This window comes from Esox lucius, chromosome 9 (genome assembly GCF_011004845.1).
Source record: "Esox lucius isolate fEsoLuc1 chromosome 9, fEsoLuc1.pri, whole genome shotgun sequence".
In the NCBI taxonomy this organism is placed as follows: Eukaryota; Metazoa; Chordata; class Actinopteri; order Esociformes; family Esocidae; genus Esox; species Esox lucius.
This window is the reverse complement of record NC_047577.1, coordinates 8,867,842-8,887,492: the sequence shown is the minus strand read 5'-3', so window position 1 is coordinate 8,887,492 and position 19,651 is coordinate 8,867,842. Positions and strand designations below refer to the sequence as shown.

The 19,651-nt window shown below is 45.8% G+C and overlaps 1 protein-coding gene across 4 annotated transcripts in view; it reads right to left on the bottom strand.

Annotated features, from left to right (window-relative positions):
- Positions 1-19,651, bottom strand: part of elfn2a (extracellular leucine-rich repeat and fibronectin type III domain containing 2a) — a 144,403-nt gene that overhangs the window by 15,127 nt on the left and 109,625 nt on the right. For 3 of the 4 annotated variants that reach the window (XM_029122384.2, XM_029122383.2, XM_034294356.1), the window contains 4 exons: positions 5,161-5,714; positions 4,503-4,652; positions 3,320-4,317; positions 1,557-3,219 (listed from right to left, as the gene is read on the bottom strand). In XM_029122384.2, coding sequence (XP_028978217.1) covers positions 1,596-3,219; positions 3,320-4,317; positions 4,503-4,652; positions 5,161-5,385 — 2,997 coding nt within the window. In that variant the 5' untranslated portion in view covers positions 5,386-5,714 and the 3' untranslated portion in view covers positions 1,557-1,595. The remainder of the gene's footprint in view (positions 1-1,556; positions 3,220-3,319; positions 4,318-4,502; positions 4,653-5,160; positions 5,715-19,651) is intronic. The other variant, XM_029122385.2, reaches the window with a different exon arrangement.

The window sequence follows — 19,651 nt, the reverse complement described above, 5'->3', positions numbered from 1 at the left end:
TTTGCCTTCTTTAGGAAAAGAAAATGTTGCTATACCTGTAACTAAGAAATTGGGTTGACACCAGGGAAGTGGCAGCAGGTAAGTCCAGAAATTGGCTTACTTCACAGTAATCTTTGAGGTTGTGTGTGTGTGTGTGTGTGTGTGTGTGTGCGTGCGTCTGTGTGTGTGCCAACGTCCCTTTCTCCTTGCTTGCTTTGTAAGTGCAATGTGTCTGCTCAATCCACATGGCTGATTTGGAAGTAGGCGAGGGAGATGAAGGACAGAAAAAAATGGGAGAGACAAACAGCCGCCACGCTCTGTAAAGCACGAGTAGGTGTTTCCAATCGATAAGCACGGCCCTACTAAACACAGTGAGAGACTCCAGGGCCTGGTGCGTGCCAACTACACACACACACCCACACACGCACACACGCACAAACGCATGCCCCCCTGTGCTGCGTGTCCACCCACGCTAGCGTACCCAGCCTCCTCCACTACTCCTCACATATCCTCCTTATCACCCCCCCCCCATCATCCTTCTTCATGGAAGAACCAATGGGAGAAACAGAAGAGGAACACATCGAGTCAATTCACATGGAGACAAGCGCCGCTAATTCCTCGCCCTCGTCCTGTTATCGCGCCGAGCGTTGCCGCTAAGAGGGAAGCAGGTGGCCGGCCGCGGACTGGAATGACTGCTCGCGTCTCAAACGGCGTCACATTTCCTACACACGGTGACAACTCTAGACCAGGGGCCCGTGGGGAAACCTACGGCCACCGGACAAGAGTAGGGCAGTAACTAGGGAAAAGGGTGCCGCTCCGGACACAGAGAATGTTTAGTGAATGAATGGGGTATTGATGGGATTATGAGTGGGACTGTCTAAGGGACGGGGGTTTAAGCCGAGCAATGCTGGTGCTTGTAGCGAGATAGGTTGTAATGAGTTACGGCCTCTGCAGTGATGACTGAATGACTCATCGGCCCGGGCGCTCTTGGCTGTCTCCGGTAGCCCGCAAGAACCGAAGTGCCAGGGAGAAGAAGTTTGATTTCCTGGTATTTCTGTCGTTTCCCTAAAATGGTACAAAATAAATCAGAAGTCTGGAACCACTTAGAAGTTCAGAGTGGAGCCATTGTGGAACCCGGTGTAGAATTGGAATCTCTACAGCGTCCATATTTCCACTGGGGAAATGTAGAGCCTGTACAGAACCATAATAGAACCAACTATGGAACCTCTATAGAACCATTGTATAACTGTGGAACAAGTTCAAAACCCCTTGTAGAATTGCGAAACCCTGTCCATTGTGGAACTGTAGAAAACCCCCATAACCCGTGTCATGCTGCTACTATTACAACTACTACACAATGTCTCTCCTACAACTTGTACTAATGTCCTCCAACATCCTCTGCTGACCTACCCTGGGATGAGATATAGAACGAGAAGACAGATTATGTTAAAAAAGAGACCAGGAAGACCACGTGGGAGTCATTCAGGTCCTTTCACTGTTTATGAGTTCAGATTGGTTTCCAGTACACAAATACTACTTCCTGAAGAATCTTGGGAAATTTTCATCACTGTCTTCACCTTCTGTATGTCTTCCTCTGGGTGGCTCATCCTCATCTCTCACAGCTTCTGCTGGGCAGAAACTCCTTTCCAGTAGTCAAGGATATCGTGGAGGTCCTCATCTTTTGCAAACTGAACCTTCTTCCGCAAGGCGTGACCCGCGGCAATGTATGAGGCCTCTTCACGAGGATCACGGGGACTCTTTTTGTACGGCCGAAACCTCTCCCAGATCCTCAAGGTGTTTTCCGAGGAATATTCTGGGCTGGAGGAGTAGCCGGAGTAGTTCTGGTGACGGGAGGGGGAGAGCTGGGAGTAGGCAGCAGGGTCCCTCTTGGTACGTCCCAGGGGTTTAAGAAAGGAGGCCTTCTGGGATGCGGAGGGAGAGGGGGAGTCGTTGGCCCCCTCGTAGTAAAGCGCGGGGAAGGAGTGCCGGTGCTCTGAGCAGTGATAATCTGGGTGGACTTTAAGATGATGCTGTTGCTGCTTACCCGCATTTCCACCTCCCCCGACTCCGCCTCCAGCTCCACAACCTACCCCTCCTCCATTGACATTCACCCCGCCTCCATTAACCCCGCCTCCCATTACATTGCCGCCACCACAACCCATCCCGTTTCCACCACCGCCACCACCACTACCACCGCAAACCCCTCCCACGCCACTTCCATTTCCACCCACCAGGGGGAGCCTCTCCACGGTCTCCCCACACCCAACCGGGCTACCTTTCTCTGGGTACGGCGGGCAAGAGTTGGGCCCTGGGCTTCGGGGCTCTGGCACATCCAGACTGAAGACCCTGGTGCTCTTCATGGAGCCCCCGGCCGAGGACACGCTACATCGGTTCTTCCCAGCGCCAATGACCACCACTCCTGTGTCACTCAGCTGCCTCTGTAATGGACGGACGGCGTTAGCCGGGGGCGGGTCCCTGTAAGGCGGAGAAAGAAACCCCCCTCCGCTGATGCCGGGGCGCTCTGAAAGGGGCATGACGAGTGGGACGGGAGTCATCGCAGGGGGAGCATAGGGGGCGTGGATTTTAGGGGAGGAGGCGAGAATCTGGCAGGTGTCAGCAACGCCTTGGGAGAGGGGGATGAGGTTGCGGGACAGGGAGGTGACACATGCAGGCGGAGGAGGAGTCGGGTTATCGCCAGACGTCGTCGGAGAGACAAGGGTGTCCAGCTTGAGGGCGTCGATGCAATTGTTAATTATCTGGTTGACTTTGTCAACCTCCATCGCGATCGTTGAGATCTCCGATGCAGAGCCGTGTCCGTCGTCGTCATCGTCCGAGTCGTCGCCGACGCCGGCTCCGTCCTCACCGCGACCGCTGACGCTTCGCATGTCCACCTGTGCCGACTCTCCACCTCCGCCTCGCATTATCATCCCTCCCCCATCTCCCGATAATCCTCCCCCAGTTCTCACGTCCATATAGTTTCCTTTACTGGTCGCCATAGCTTCACCAAATGCCGAGGCCATCTTCTCCACTTGGGGGAGCGTCGAGAGGCGGGAGGAGGTGGTGTTTGCTGACCCGTGGAGCATCCCAGAGCTGGAGGAGGCAGAGGGGGGTAATTTACTACCACCACCACCTCCTCCGTGGAGGTGACCTCCGTGGTGTCCCTGGTTTTGGGCCTGCTCTTGGAGACGCTGCATGGCTGCAGGATCATTGGACACCTGTGCCGCTGCTTCCGGGCCATACCTGGGAGAAAAAAACAGCGATAATAATAATAATCAAAAGGAACGATAATACAACAAGAAACTTGACAGATCTATCAAAAGCAGTGTCCGTTTTGTTGTACCTCATCTCCAAGATTGTCTTCTTCACGCTAATCGCCTTCTCCTTCTCCTCCTGCATCCGACGCTTCCTCAGGCAGTAGTAGACGAGCCCCAGCACGATGACCATCCCAAGGAGACACCCAAGTATCGTCATGATGTAGTGCGTCATGGTCGATGGGCTGGCACGATGGTCATCCGGGCCCGCGGCTCTCGTGGCAAAGGACAGGCATGTGTGGTTGAAGCGCTGGTTTTTACTTATCGACACGACGCAGTAGGTGTAGTTGGTGTGTGGTTTGAGGTCCACCAGCGTCACCTTCTCTTTCTTCTCCTTGAGGTTTTGGACGTCGGAGTGGAAGGTCTGGTTGTATTGGACGAGGACGTACATCTTGCTGTACGGTTTAGGGATCTGGACCAGCACTGATGCGGCCGATAGACTAACCCACTGGAGTTTGATGCTCGGGCTGAAGTTGGGGTCGGCGGTGGACGAAGCTGTCGGCTGGTGATACGGCCCGGACCGGCTGTCGATGTCCAGGCCCATCCCGGAGCCGTCCCAGTCAATGCCAGGTTGAGTTGTGATGCCGGGTATGATCATGCCATCCCGGCACTTAGAGGACAGCATGCTACGAGCGTTCCGGCCATGTCCAGCCATGGGGCTCAGGAGCGGGAAAAGGGACATTTCACGAGGGGTCTCACACTGGAGCCGGTCGTAGGTGTGCGTCACGTTATTAAACTCCTCCAGCCAGGTAAGGAAACTGTACAGATCACAGCCGCAGTGGAACGGGTTCCCCGCCAACTCGCAGACCATCAGTCGGTTGATGACGGTGAACGTCGACGGGTCGATTCGGGCCAGTTTATTGGACGAGAGGTCAATGCTGCTGAGGCTGGGGGCGGACTCCTCAAAGGCTTTGTTGTCGATGACCTCAAGGAGGTTGTGCTGGAGGAAGAGCAACTGCAGACGGCCCAAACCACGCATCATTCCCTCTGTCAAGTTGGTCAGCTTGTTGTAGCCCAACTGGAGGACCTGGTGGAACCGGAGACCACAACGGGAATACCATAAGAATTTGGGAAGGCATTTCCTTAACTCATCATTTCTCCTTGCTATCTTCTCAAAACCCATTCATTGAGAAGATCCGAGCTCTTTAGGTGATCTTCATTGTCAACATTCGGCAGCCTATCCTTCATAGTCAACAAAATAAAACCCCTTACCTGTAGGTTTGATTGGTGGGCAAAGGCCCCGTCCTCTATATAGGAGATCTCGTTCTTGGTGAGGTTGAGGTCTGTGAGATTAGTGAAGCGGTACATGGACTGGAATAGCACCGCTTTAAGCTTGTTCTCGTTCAGCCTCAGGTCATGAACCTGTTGTGATAATAGGACAAGAACGTGTTCTTTACAAAACAAACAGCTCAACTAGTCCTCAGAACAGTGCGCTAGTCATTCTTGTTTGCTTGAAAAATGTCCACCCACTATAATATCAGCTTACATTTCGTCAAACTAGCATGTTGCTAGCATGTGTGCAGATGCTCTTCCTTGTAAATTTCCTGACTTGTAAAGTTCCTCCCATCTTCTATTTACACTTCTGGTTAGATGCTAACTGCATTTTGTTGCACTGTACTTGTTCAATGACAATTAAGTTGAATCTAATCTAATCATAACATACAGAGCCAAATTGGGTAACATTAGCTTTGCCAAACCATGATTGCTGTCATAGGAGCTAAAGAGGTTAAAAAGTAAGGTACATATTGATGCTCCTCAAATCTGAACAACCACTATTATCACTATGATAGTAGATACCGTAACTTTCACTGATGTTCATTGGTGGCTGACAAGAAACAAACTGTACATACAATATAGAACATTACAGTACCGTGTTATTGATATGCTGGGGGATGGTCTCGTACGGGGGCTGGTTCTGACTGCAGATAGCCAGCCACACATAGCCCTTATCCCCTTCGATCAGCCAGCAGTCCCCCCGGATCAACCCAGGGAGCTGGAGAAGGAGAAGTAGGGGAAGGAGGAAAAACAGAAAAATGGTGGGAGAGAGGGATATGGAGAGGGACGCAGAGGGGAGGTGGAGAAACCTGCTGGTCATGTCTTAGGAGGATAGGAAATACTTAGTAAGAATGTAAAGGGAGGGGAGGAATATCAGGAACAGGAAGTAAGAATATTTGAAATCCGGGTCAGGTGACAGGAAAAGAAGGGGTGTGGCCAGAGCAGGAAGTAGTGACAGAAAAGTTGTAGGTCACGAAAATGTTGTTGCCTAGGCAAATTAGAGCTGGGCTTGCCGCATGGTGGCTGGTAATGTAGTCCCCATTTTAGGTGTTCTTTGTCAAAGGGTTACGATAACGGTCGCTCCAGCAACAAGTCATGGCACCCGCAACTGGTTCCCTTGGTGACTAAGTCTTGGTTTTGTCGAAAAACCTGCATAAAGAGGAAGAATAGGGGGAGAGGTAGGGGTGAGAAATACCAATAGAGTGTAGAGGGAGAAAGGAGATAGGGAGAACAGGAAGAGAGAGACGAGAAAGACGGATCAAAGGACAGTGACGGAGAAAGGACCGAGAGAGGAGGAAGAGAGTGAGCAAAAGTGAGAAATAAGAGACACGGGAGATAGAGAAGGTAAAGAGAGGAGGAGGGAGAGATTGAGGAAAAATAAGATAAGCAAAGAGGCATGGAAGAGAGGGCAGTAGATAAAACTGATGTCGGTGTTAACGCCATAACAATTTATAGAAGAGAGGAAGGCGGTAATCCCTTTCACATATTATGATTTCAAATTAACTGGTTTCGAACTGGTCTGTGTAAAATAAATTATAATATACATTTATGGCCATCCCTTCAAGGTAGCATAGTTTGCTGAAATATCCATTAGTGACAGCAATTATTCAGTTTGATGTGGAAGAGAAAAACAGATTTTACCTTTCAAACTAATAATATTATTAAAATGTATGAGACATGAACACATGCGCAAGCACACACACGTACACACACACACACACATCAATTTGCAGTACTGCTGCAAGCACATGCCTACGACCAATAAAAATGCAAATGTATAAAAACCCTCAAACAATGAAATCTAATTTCATAGACATTTTCCACTGTTTACAAGCATTTCACAATTAAGTTATATAGCTTCTGTGGTGTCAAAAACATAAACAAAACAATACAGTTGTCATAAAGGGTTGTTACAGGAAAGAAAAGAGATGAAATGAAGGCAAAATGTGAAGGAAGGAGTGAAAGAGAAAAATGGAAGAATGGAGGATTGTAAAGTAGGAACAAACAAGGAAGATGAGATGAGATTAAAGAAGAGCGATTTAAAAGGGAAAAAAGCTCATGTAAAGAAGGCACAATAAGGACAAAAGGATGATGTTAAAGAAAAGAGACAATAAGAACTGATGACATTAAAAAAGAGAAACTTGGGGGAAAAAGAATGTTGTAAAAGAGAGGCAATAAGAAAATATTATGTTTAAAAAAAATATAGACCAAGGAAGAATGGTCATGTTAAAAAGACTAAAAAGAAGCAGAAAAGAGGGGGCTGGTAATGTTTGTTTTACAGGCTGTTAGTCATGGCACTCAGCCTCTTCAATGTGTTTCTTCGTTTGTCCTGGATTACCATAGATTAGGCTGTATCAGCGTGTATACCAAATTCAATTCAGTGCAGTTCAGGATTTTCCATTTGCAAGTCTCTTTTCCTAAACCATGTTTTAGTGATGTACCCATGCCAGTCAAACTGAGACATCCAGACATTCAGTGTAAGCCCAACCCAGATTTTCATCATAAAACATGTACTTTAAATTGTAGTTAAATTTTTTTTAAAGTGCAGCGTATCTATACTTGACATCAGAATGAGACAAATGGCAGGTCCAGGTGAGGTCCTGTTTCCACAGGTCCAGATTAGCTCAGATTACTTCAAATCTGGATTCAAATTGATTTCTTCAGGTCCAGATCCTTCAGGCTCAGATTAGATCCTATTTCTTCAGGCCCAGGTTAGGTCTTGTTTATTCCAGGTCCAGATTAGGCCCTGTTTCTTCAGGCCATGATAAGGGACCTGTTTCTTTAAATCTAGGTTAGATCCTGTTTATTCCAGGTCCAGATTAGGCCCTGTTTCTTTACATCTAGGTTAGATCCTGTTTATTCCAGGTCCAGATTAGGCCCTGTTTCTTTACATCTAGGTTAGATCCTGTTTATTCCAGGTCCAGATTAGGCCCTGTTTCTTTACATCTAGGTTAGATCCTGTTTATTCCAGGTCCAGATTAGGCCCTGTTTCTTTACATCTAGGTTAGATCCTGCTTATTCCAGGTCCAGATTAGGCCCTGTTTCTTTACATCTAGGTTAGATCCTGTTTATTCCAGGTCCAAATTAGGCCCTGTTTCTTCACATCTAGGATAGATGCTGTTCTTTCGAGTGCAGTTTTAGAATTTAAGTCCCCGGTAAGTATCAGTTACAGATCGATGCTGATTGATGGGTCACTGTGTAAAGCGCTTGTCATTGTCTCCGTGCGCATTAAGAATCCTGTATAACAACTAAATAAATGTCTGGGCCCATCTTTTGAGAAGGCTTTCGTGTCCTTTTGTTTTATTCTGAATCTATGTTTGTCTGGGAGAGCCAGGAAGGGAAGCTAGTGCACAAAAGCACACACTCATAAACACCCCAGATACAAACAAACACAAACTCATACACACACACATAGATACCACCCCCCCCCCCACACACACACAAAGAGAACCACAAACTCATACACACAGACATCAGAACACGCAGAAGAAACACACACAGACAGACAAACAGGCTCACACAGTCTCCTGAAGAGTGGTTAATGGTGCTTGTCTCGACTCATTTGAAGTCCTCTCCATGCAAGTCCTAAACTGACTCTTACAGATAAACAATGTGTGTGTGGGCAGTGAGAGAGTAACATAAAGAGAGATGGTGTGCATGTGTGTGGGTGTCTATGTGTGTATGTTTCTGTTCCCTTGTGAATGTTTGTCTCTGTGTGTATGTATGTGTGAGTGAGTGGATGTCTGTGTGTGTGTGTGTTTTTGCACGCATGGGTGTGTGGGTGTCTATGTGAGTATGTTTCTACGTGTTGGTCTGTCCGTGTCTGGCCGTCTGTTAATTGGTTGTTGATAAATACCTCAGTTGGTGTTAATATGCTCTGCATGAGAAGGCTGGGGCAGTAGCCTAGTGGCACGAGTGTTGGCCATTAACGGGAGGGTTGCTCACTGAGCTGACAAGGTGAGGAATCTGTAGATTTTGCCCTTGAGCAAGGTACTTAATGATGACAGCCTCAGATAGAGCACCAGCTAAACGACAGCAACAAAAAGGCTAATGTGAGCTAAATTAAAGGTTAGTGTTTGTGACGGGTTTTAAGCAAAGGAAAATAATCATAACTGGGGAACAAATAAACACAACCTAGGTCTGGGATTGAACACATGCCACTAGGAGCTGGAGTATTCCCAACAATCCACAATCCTCAGGGTCTTTTCCGTGTTGTCCCTTCTGCAGGGCTTCTTAACTCTGAACAGTGTGAACTTGGTGTATTGCTGGTTTTCCGTCATGGTGGAACAGAGGACTGCCTTCACATGGTGTCCCAGATCTAAATCAGCCCATGTGGCCACAGGGCTAGAAACTAACAATAATCTGGATCAGAAGCACTGGTAAAATTGGTTAAAGGATCAGTAGGGTCTGTTCTCCTTCGCCACTGTAAAACCTTGTAAACCTAAGGAATACACTCTCTAAATGTTCTTGTCTTCTGCTCTGTTCAAACCTAGGAGGGCATGAGGTCTTGGCCCACAGCTCCAAAGTACCAGGCTCTAAAGACTCATTGCTGCCCCTGTCCTAAGTCCTTCTGGCTGTATTGCAGATCAAGACGATGCCTGACGATTCCAGCTGCTACTCTGCTGACCTTGCTGCCCCAGACCCCGCCCCCCCCCCCCCCCCACCCGGTTGTCCCTGTCCTTGTCCATCTGGTCATGCTTATGACCTGGATTCGGTTTTATAACTTCTGGACAAAGCCCAAATGTATTTACTAATTATTACAACATGTACTCTTAAAATGTTCACTCAGCACAGCCAGAAGGCGACTGGTCAGCCTGGTTCCTCTCTAGGTTTCTTCCTAAATTCCGGCCCCTCTTAGGGAGTTTTCCCTAGCCACTGTGCTTCAACACTGTTATTTCTTGCTCCTTGGGGTTTCAGGCTGGGTGTTTTGTAAAAGCATTTTGTGATATCTACCGATGTAAAAAGGGCTTTATAAATACATTTTATTGATTGATTGATTGAGTAAGACAGGCATCAAAAGCTACAGACACATTTGAAAACGCTAACAAGGGGAAATAAAAGCAAAAGGATGGATTGCCATCAAACGCCGTAGTATAAGGACACCAAGGATGTGTCGCTTTGTTATTTGGTCGAGCTACCTATTTTACAGTCCTGGGAAACATCCTGTATCATCTGTCCGTCCTAAATACACGTCCACCCGTCTCGTAGCGTTCATCTAATTCAGTTCCTAGTCACCTCTTATTTCGGATGCTGCCACGCCTTTGCCGGTGCCAGACAGATGTACGCACGCATAGACTCATAGTCACCCAAGGCCGACTTCAACTCTCAATCATGCTGTGAAATTGACGTCGACAATTCAATTCCAGCACCAAAGCCAGTCAATTTGCCTTTGACCCTGATAGGTCTCCATAGCCGAGTAAAGGTAATATGCAGCATATAAAAAAAGTAATTTGGCACTGTGGCCTCGTCATAGAAAGGGAATGTAATACCTCTCTATTCAACTTTACGGCGTGGCAGTGGTCTTCAGGCCTATCTACTTCAAAACGAAACATATCAATCTTAGAAAGGATATTTTACATTGAGGGTTTGGGAGAGCATTTACAGATGTATTAAATTCTAGGGGCATGAGAAACTGTAAAAAAGCTGTGCCTTTCCTAACTTTCTAACATACATTTAAAAAAAAATAATTGAACCTCTCTATGCCTCTTGTTGGTGATGTAGATAGGTCTCATCCACATCCCGAGAAAAGTAACTGGCCATTTCACAATTTACAATCTTCTTGTCCTCTTTCCTTGCTACTATCTCAAAAGTAATTGGATTAGAAAGCCATCCCTCTGACCATCTCTTCCGATGGGTAAGTCTGGTTAACCTAATGCTGGTTAACGTTAGCTAGCAGTTAGCACGCCAGCTAAGCAAGCTGACTGACATTAGCCAGTACTATGAAGATGAGCTTAAACTATTTAATACTAATGCAATAATCTGAGTGGAGAGGGAGTGAAATGTCAGATACATTATTTATTTGTTTTAAGTCTGCCACTCATTACCCCAGAGTTTGTTTACATAATATCACCGGCTTTATTTTCAGAAAGAAAGCCGAGAAGCAATAGAACTGCTGTAGGCCAAAATCCATATTTAGTTGTTCTTATGCGTTACGATGAAGCATTGATCCGTTATAGTTTCAGGACTGTATAACTGTTCTCAAGTTTGTTTTCTAATTTTGCCCAAAGTCAACCTGTAAGTGTATTAAAAGGGCGTCTGTCAGTGTGCATACAGGAGTTCTACAGCCCAGTGGTGTGTACAGTGTGTATACAGGAGTTCTACAGCACAGTGGTGTGTACAGTGTGTATACAGGAGTTCTACAGCACAGTGGTGTGTACAGTGTGTATACAGGAGTTCTACAGCACAGTGGTGTGTACAGTGTGTATACAGGAGTTTTACAGCACAGTGGTGTGTACAGTGTGTATACAGGAGTTCTACAGCACAGTGGTGTGTACAGTGTGTATACAGGAGTTCTACAGCACAGTGGTGTGTACAGTGTGTATACAGGAGTTCTACAGCACAGTGGTGTGTACAGTGTGTATACAGGAGTTTTACAGCACAGTGGTGTGTACAGTGTGTATACAGGAGTTCTACAGCACAGTGGTGTGTACAGTGTGTATACAGGAGTTCTACAGCACAGTGGTGTGTACAGTGTGTATACAGGAGTTCTACAGCACAGTGGTGTGTACAGTGTGTATACAGGAGTTCTACAGCACAGTGGTGTGTGCAGTGTGAATACAGGAGTTATACAGCACAGTGGTGTGTACAGTGTGTATACAGGAGTTCTACAGCACAGTGGTGTGTACAGTGAGAGTGTGAATGTGCTGCTTCTGAAAGGAATAAGGGAATGTAAATAATTTGTCAAAAGATGAAATTCGCCACAGATCACAAGGATTGGTGTCATACTGACACATATTCTCTCTCCCTCCCTCTCTCTCTCACTCTCCCTCCCTCCCTCCCACACTCCCTCCCTCCCTCTGCCATTAGTGAGCTCCTTTGCAGACATCATTTCCATGTCCCTGAAAGCTCTACTGAGATTCCTATTAAACACTTTTTTCTACTCTGTTTCACGGTTTTACATTCATTTCCTTCTTCTCGTCACCCAAACCCAAACTGTCCTCCCTCTTCACTCTTTCCCAAGCTGCCACAAACAGCTTCTTCCTTCCCTCCATGACTCTCTACCCCATCTCTCTCCGGTCTCTCTTCCTTCCCTGTCTCTCTTCATTCCCTGTCTCTCTTTCTCTCCTTGCGGTCTCGTCTGTGCCCATTCTCCTCTCCTGACTCTCCATCCCTCCTCCCGTCCTCCTCTCACCATCCTCTCCCACCCCCCGCTCTTGTCTGAGTGTTATTAGGTAGTGGTGAGATCTTCCCAGCACCTTTCTGCAGGGAACACAGATGAATGTTTGACTAAATCAGAGGGACACGTGGACCTCCCTCAGAACACACCTCTCTGTTCCTCCGTTTAATGTTCCTGTCTGGTCCCCAAGTGTGGAAGGGTGAAAAAAAATACGTGTCTCTCTTTTTCCCCTTTTGTTTTTCAAAGGATTATATTTTTGCAGTGCGTTATCACCTCTTGATATCTGCGATCAAAACTTCTGCGGCTGTGTGCGTGTGTGTGTGTGTGTGTGTGTGTGCGGGGTTGGGGTGTGTGTGTGAGAGTGTGTTTGTGTGAGAGAGAAAGGGTGTGTGGCTGATGGAAAAAGCTAATTATAGAGTTATGGAAGGCAGATGGACTGTTCCAGTATTAAAATCAAGAGAATGAGTCCCTTAGAAAGACCTGAGATGGGCAGACAGCCAGTCTGTTTATGCTTTCTGGCCCAACTCATAATGAAACCGCTTGGATCGACAGTGACATGGAGCGTGCAAAAACACAAGCAAATCTGAGAATAAATCCTCCTAATTCCATTAGACAAACAGAAAAGAACAGAAAAACACACCAGGATGCATTCAACTGTAGTATCATAGTGGAAAATGCGGAAAGCCCCAGTGAGCCTGTCAGGTATATTGCATGTAAGATAAACGCTGAGTTCCACGGTCGCCACCGTATATTTCCTCTCTCCGGTAGGACGGACAATAAAATCACGGAAAATACAGCATGTCTCTTCAGAAACATCCTCCAAGCCCAGGACAACTACAGTATCAAATAACATCTGAAACCTGGGTCAACTATAAAACCACAACCGCAACCTGGTCCTAACGCTTAACCCCAACCATCAAATCACACCTCCAAACGGATGCCTCAGCAAAAACAGTGGAAGCCATAACTATCAACTCTAGTATTTACCAAACCCACAAATGTACAGAAACACTCTCACACATAGACACACAAAGCCCACCTGACAAAAACAACAAAAATGCCACTACCATAACTTACAATTTCCTCAAAAGAGCTTGTGTTTTTGGACATTTTTTTTTTTTGTTGACTGACTACAACAAAGAGGCCATCCACGCAGCGTGTGTGTGCATGTGTGAATGTGTTTGTGTGTGTTTGCCTGTTTGTGTGCGTTCGTGGTTGTTTCGTGCGTATGTGGATGTGCCTGCGTGTCTGTGACATTTGACTGCCTTCAATAAATTCACAACATCACTTGGGGCAATGTAGTGTAAATGCCTCCCAATCTCGATGTCTACTCTTTAAAAATGCTGGCCTTGCTTTCTTGGCATACATTACACAAACACACACACACACACACACTGTATGTGGATGACAGGCAGTGTGGGTAATGTAAAATCATGTTCAGAGTACGACTCACATTTGGTTAAAGATAAAATGGCAATCGGGCTGGTATATATTCACACACACAGGACCTGTGGTACACCTAGATATAGAGACATGTTCAGTATGAAATAAAGATGAGACGGTCGGGCTTCGTGCTAAGCCGTAGTGATAAGGCTTGGCCGGGGAATTTGATGCTATTTCACGGCTGTAGAAGCTGCTCTGGGGTCAGCAACTGACAGAACCGCATTCCCTAAAGAGAATCTATTCTGGCTTTAGGTGTTGGATTTGGTCCTGCGTCGTAGCACTCGTCGCACCGTAGCACCGTCACCATGGTAGTCGACTGGCCTTTGGCTGGCAAAAGAAGAGGTGAGGGATGAAATGACATGTAGAGAAGATGGAGAGGAACGGACGACGGCGAGGAGAGGACGAGGAGACGAGCAAGACCAAAGAGGATATGCGGAAGGAGGAAAAAACAAGAGTGGGGGAGGGGGGTTGACTCCTGAGAGGGAGGGGCCGGATCAGTCAGAATGTGTCAGCTTCTGTCTGATCCTCATGAGCTGGGAAAACACACACACACACACATGGCAAAGAATGGGCCCAGTCTACAGCTTAGTGTCTCTGATCTCTCTGTCACCTAGGTTCAAATGGACCAGTCTAGCCCACACAGCGTTCTGGGCCAGTGGTTATAAGGGGACTGTTATGAATTGAGTGAAAATGCATTCATTCTGTCTCTTGTCCTGCTCTTCTCATCGCACATGTTTGAACAAAATAATCCACTTTTCCCATTCTTCCTGGCTTCTGGCCTAGATAACGTCTCTTTGTTCATGCATTATTATGTCTCTACATTATCGATGCTTAAATAAGGATTGTTAAATAAGGACGTGTAATGGATGCGGTTTGCCTTGTTTGACGTAATCACAACAATTACAAAGTAATGAGACATGGGAAAGGGAGGGAGGGAGGTAATGAGAGGGCGGATGGGGGGAGGTGGCGGTGACATATTTTTAGTGGTGAGGCTGTGGTCTGAAGCTGTGATATGAGGCTGTGATGTAAGACTTGGTCTGAGCCTGTGATATGAGACTGTGGTCTGAAGCTGTGATATGAGGCTGTGATATAAGACTTGGTTTGAGCCTGTGATATGAGACTGTGGTCTGAGGCTGTGATATGAGGCTGTGATATGAGCCTGTGGTCTGAGGCTGTGGTCTGAGGCTGTGGTCTGAGGCTGTGATATGAGGCTGTGGTCTGAGGCTGTGATATGAGCCTGTGGTCTGAGGCTGTGGTCTGAGGCTGTGGTCTGAGGCTGTGATACGAGGCTGTGGTCTGAGTTTGTGATATGAGGCTGTGGACTGAGGCTGTGATATAAGGCTGTGATGAAAGGCTATGGTCTGAGGCTGTGATATGAGGCTGTGGTCTTAGGCTGTGAAATGAGGCTGTGGTTAATGTCATTTGAGCCACTCAGACAAACCAGTGATCAGCTACCTACTCCTTAGCCCTGTCTCTCAAATTCACACATTTATGTCATCCCAGAAACTGGAGAGAAAATCTGTGTGGTGTTAGCTTCCATCAGACCATCACTTCTCTGGTAGAAATATTTACTATAAAACAAATAATCTGCCATATTTTCCGGATCTTGGCATTCCTTGACTTCTGTGCCTACAGACCAATGAGCGACAGACAATCACAGACAGGTCAAAGTTGAGGAAACACAGTGTTTTCACCATTGTCTTTTATGGAACCACATCATATTCTCCGTCTGAATTTCATCCGTTAGAGTTAGATGAGATTGGCAAAGGGTTTTGAACTCCTCCAAACCACTGACAATCTCTCTCCGTTCCTACTCTCTCTCTCTCTCACTTCAGGAACGCCGGAGCCTTGGAGCTGCTGACCACTGCACTTCCGGCAGCGATGCCATTTCCGTCTCAACCTCCTAACACTCGCCTGTGAAAAGCCAGCGGAAATGAGTATTTTCTCCAGAGGAACAGAATTTTAACATTTTCTAAGAGCAATGTGGTAATTAGCTGTATTTTACGCATTTTTTTTGACACTTGGTTATAAAAAGCCAACTAACATTTATATTTGCCCCTGAGGAATATATATTTGGCCAGCTGCTCATCTACACGTTTGAATATCTTGATGAATGATTTGGCATCCAAAGGCCATCGACTCTTAAATTTCTACTGTTGGACCTCCCCCGGAGCTTGGCTCTTCTCCAGGTTTCTTTCTCGGCTCCAATCTTTCTATGGTGTTTTTCCTAACCAATATGTGCTTCAACATTCTATTGCTTGCTCTATGGGGTTTTACAATGGTTTTCTTTGTCCTTAATTAGACATTCCTACTAAACTAACATATACAACCCATTTCCAAAAAAGTTGTAATGCTTCACAAAATATAAATAAAAACAGAATGCTATGATGTGCAAATCATTTAAACCCTATATTCAATAGAAAATAGCACAAAGACAACATATCAAATGTTGAAACTGAGACTAAAGAGGAGAGTGGCCATCCAGCTTGTCATCAGCATATAGTTCAAAAGCCAGCATCCGTGATGGTATGGGGGTGCATTAGTGCATATGGCATGGATGACTTGCACATCTGTGAAGGCACCATTAATGCTGAACAAAACAGGTTTTGGAGCAATAGCTTCCAACCAGACAGCGTCTCTTTCAGGGACGGCCTTGCTTATTTCAGCAGGACAATGCCAAACCACATTCTACAGGTATTAAAACAGCATGGCTCCGTAGTAAGAGTCCAGGTGCTAAACTGGCCTGCCTGCAGTCCAGACCTGTCACCATTGAAAATATGTCTCATTATGAAACGAAAAATACCCCAAAGACCCCAAACAGTTAAGCAGCTGCAATCCTACATCAATCAAGAACGGGAATACATTTCACTTTCAAAACTACAGCAGTTGGTTTCCTCAGTTCCCAAACATACAATTTCATAATGGTTGTCGTTTCAAGAAGCTCTCTGTCTGATAAAACACTGCGATTTAAAGAACTACGCACAGCAATGTCCACAAAACATCTTTGCATTATGTTCTGCTGCTCTTGGGTTACTCACTGCCATAGAGGATCGTGTATACCATATTACCAAAAAGTAATTTCAGATTCAGAAGTGTGTACCATGTATAGACAACTCTCCCACAAACACTGTAACATATTCATTTTAACTGTTACAACTTTAGTCCCTGCCGTAAACAAACCAAACAGATATCTGTAACATGTTTGACAATCCACTCCAGAGGGAGCCTTGACAACCGCAGATATAAAAATGGAATTGATTGGTTTGTTAACCTGTCTTCCATATCATCCTAGATGTATCAGGCACTTTTGGCCTATACATCAAAAAATGGAGCGGTTAAATAATCTGAACAAAATGTTGTTTCCCTGTTCTTCAACCCTCCACCCTACCTAGACCCTTTGGACAGCCCCCGGGCATGTAAAAGCAGACAGAAAGGTCTCTTGTTGCCCAACCCTCAAATCAGCTATGTAGTCTGTAACAAAGGCCTCCCATTTTATTAAGCCTTTCACGCGAATCTCTCAAATGATCCTTTCTCTATCTCATGCCAGATCCTCAAAAGTAAATTGATCCAAGGATTATCTTTGTCTAGTATGAGGTCATATCTTGTTCTCAGACTCCGCTCACAGTTTCCAGTTTCACTCTCTCACTTTCTCTCTTTAGTATTCTCTCAGAGACATAGCAGGCTCGTTCATCCATTGCCTTTTGATAACGGCAAGGTTTTATATCTGATTGTAGATATCCCCCCCCCCCCATATGAATCTGGAGATTAACTTGTCTCATTGGTTGAATACTGTAGCTGCAGGCCTACAGACTGTTCCACCAGGAGGGCCTGATAGTGACTCCATAAACACAAATGTATTCCTCTTAAGTGACTCCACCTCGGAGTTCATAATAAGCACATTTACAGTTCCAACTTATAAAATCTGCTTTGATTCTCAACGGCCCCTCCGTAATTTGCATTTTGAAATGTCTTTTCGTTAAATTAACACTGATATATTTAATCAACAGCGCACAATTTGAGTCCATATTTTCCCTGACATCTGTAATTGAATGTAATAACTTCCGTCCGTATGTTCAATTTACACCTTCAGAGTGACTCATAGACTTCCAGCAGTGACATCTGTTGTGGAAGTAGGATTTTACGCAGGCCGTCGCAAATATTCTGACAGGCCGGTCTGACAGGATCGATGTGTTGTCGCCATCCCGGCCTGGTACAACGCTTCTTCTTTTTCTCGAATATGTCTCAATGTGAATTTGCCATCTAATGTCTGTCTTTGTGGAAAAAAAGCCTGGCTGGCCTAAGTGAGCCCATAAGATCTGATTAGATATTTTATATTCTTCTAGCTAGGATGGATGCACATAGATTGTATTGTGATATTTAAGAACAAGATTGGTTTATATTGGCTACATATAGTATATCTTCCCACCTTTGTTATAACAGAGATGATAGCTTATTACCCACCAGGGAGGACGGTCCATTTTTGTTATAATGGAGATTAAATCCTATTAGCCACCAGGGAGGATGGTCCATCTTTGTTATAATGGAGATTATAGCCTATTAGCCACCAGGGAGGACGGTCCATCTTTGTTATAATGGAGATTATAGCCTATTAGCCACCAGGGAGGACGGTCCATTTTTGTTATAATGGAGATGATAGCCTATAAGCCACCAGGGAGGACAGCCCAACTTGGTTATAATGGAGATGATAGCCTATTAGCTACCAGGGAGGAAGGCCCACCTTTGTTATAATGGAGATGATAGCCTATTAGCCACCAGGGAGGACGGCCCAACTTGGTTATAATGGAGATGATAGCCTATTACCCACCAGGGAGGATGGTCCATCTTTGTTATAACGGAAATGATAGCCTATTAGCCACCAGGGAGGAAGGCCCACCTTTGTTATAATGGAGATGATAGCCTATTAGCCACCAGGGAGGAAGGACCAACTTGGTTATAATGGAGATGATAGCCTATTAGCCACCAGGGAGGAAGGCCCAACTTGGTTATAACGGAGATGATAGCCTATCAGCCACCAGGGAGGAAGGCCCACCTTGGTTATAATGGAGATGATAGCCTATTAGCCACCAGGAAAGACGGCCCACCTTTCTAGAATGCCCAATTACAGGCTGCAAGCAAACTTGGGATAATCTGCTCGGTAAATGATTTATACCATTCAGAGGTGAAGCTGTCTGCACCCAGGGATTTGCCAGCGTTTAGTCTAATAATAGCCGGATTTCATTCCTCTGTGGTAATTTCAGAGATTAACATCTCATTCTGGGAGAATTCAGTGAACTCAGCTGTAAATCATTATCAAAATGTAGTCGGGAGGAGAGATTTACATTTTATTAGACACTCTTATCCAGGGTGATTTATAGGAGCAATTATAGTTGTGTACCTTGCTCAAGGGCAAACCTATAATTGTTTTGCCTTTTCGCCTCAGGGTTTTGAACCAGCGACAGGTAAGTAAATGGCCGCCAACTCCAACAGCTAGTTTTTCTGCTGCATTAAAGCTCATTGTACTTTGTCTAGATTGTGTTGAAATATTTTGGTTTGGAGATGTTCCCATTCCAACATGCAGATAGGGTTATCTGTTTGTTGTTTCCACTGTCTATAGGATAATAATTCCATAATGTGATTTCTTATTTTATAGTACTTCTATTTGAGAAATATGAACTTATTGTGGATTTCTGTGTTTTTAATTAATTTCCTTTGTGATTTTTTAATTAATCTCCTTTGTGAACCCCACACACACACACACACACACACAAACACACAAAGAAACAGACACATACAGTATCTCGATTGTGTGCCTCTGATCCTCGTCTCCTTTTGGGACCAATAGGAGGAGAGATTCAGAGGGGAGGGGCCTCGGGCTTTCTTGTCCAGTGGGTTTCGTGTAGGTGGACAGGGAGGGGGGGACTCCAGGGGTGACAGGGAAGAGAACCGGTGCGCGTAGCCTGTATTCACACGGGGAAGGTGGGTGAAGGAGTGACAGCCGTCCCTCGGAATGGCCACCTCACAACGCTTCACCGCAGATTCTGTCTTCAGGCTGATTACATCCACCCGTTTTTTTCTCTCGCTGCGGTTCAGTTGCCTGAGTGAAGATAGCCTGGGCAACTGTTTTTTTTACAGAGGAACTGGCAGCCTACACATTTTTACCTCAAAAGGTCGTCAGTCTGGTTTCCCAGACATCCCCAGCACAAGTCAGGCACTAAAACAAAACACATGTGCCTGTGTGGAGCTCCGGACAGTTGGAGTGTCATCATGGCTGATGTCGAAGAAATTCCTCACTCCCAATAATCCCAAT